At 53.7% G+C, this 722-nt stretch overlaps 1 protein-coding gene across 5 annotated transcripts in view; it reads left to right on the top strand.

Moving 5' to 3' along the window:
* The window catches only part of slc4a5b (solute carrier family 4 member 5b), a 73107-nt gene that overhangs the window by 21003 nt on the left and 51382 nt on the right, over positions 1 to 722 (top strand). For all 5 annotated transcript variants that reach the window (XM_032511180.1, XM_032511179.1, XM_032511177.1 and 2 more), the window contains 2 exons: positions 233 to 391; positions 549 to 656. In XM_032511180.1, the coding sequence (XP_032367071.1) occupies positions 233 to 391; positions 549 to 656 (267 nt within the window). The remainder of the gene's footprint in view (positions 1 to 232; positions 392 to 548; positions 657 to 722) is intronic.

Raw genomic sequence — 722 nt, 5'->3', positions numbered from 1 at the left:
AGATGGAGAGAAGGAGGAGGAGAGAGGTGCTCAGTCCCAGTATTCATTTCATCCTTTAATCAGAAGCACAGGCAAACACACGAGACGGGCCACTTTCATAACTGGATTCCGGACCCTTAATCTTTCGGATGTGGGTCTGGATTTCCGGGCTACAGCCCTAGTTCAACCCGTGCAAAACCCCCTTTACTGCATGTGTCCATGAACTGACCTGGGCTCTAACCCCTGACTCCAGATGAGATCGTGGATCGGCAGATAGCCGACGGTCTCGTCCACCCGGACCTGAAGGAGAAGATCAGCTTCGTGTTGCTGAGGAAACACCGTCACCAGACCAAGAAACCCATCCACCGCTCGCTGGCCGACATCGGGAAGTCCTCCAGCGCTGCCGCACCCAGTGAGTTTGTGTTTACCCCCCGACCACCAATCCCCAAAAGCCATCTTAACTTTCTAATCAAACCCTTTGTCTTCTGCCACGATGATCGCACCTTTGCTCGTATAAATCATCTCTTCTGTGCTCATCGTTTTCACGCCTGCTGCCGCCGCTCGGTCAGACCGCAGTCCTCAGGTTAATCTGAAACATAGCACTAACTCAGCTTCTGGGATCCACCGCTCCACAGAAGACCTCCACTCTCGGCAGCCAAGCAGCCTTAGCCGCCTGCGTGAGTCTGGACACACCACACACACACACACACACACACACACACACACACACACACACACACACA

Source organism: Etheostoma spectabile, unplaced genomic scaffold, assembly GCF_008692095.1.
Source record: "Etheostoma spectabile isolate EspeVRDwgs_2016 unplaced genomic scaffold, UIUC_Espe_1.0 scaffold325, whole genome shotgun sequence".
Taxonomy (NCBI): domain Eukaryota; kingdom Metazoa; phylum Chordata; class Actinopteri; order Perciformes; family Percidae; genus Etheostoma; species Etheostoma spectabile.
Note: the sequence above shows the minus strand (reverse complement) of the source record. Positions and strands in the feature narration are given on the sequence as shown.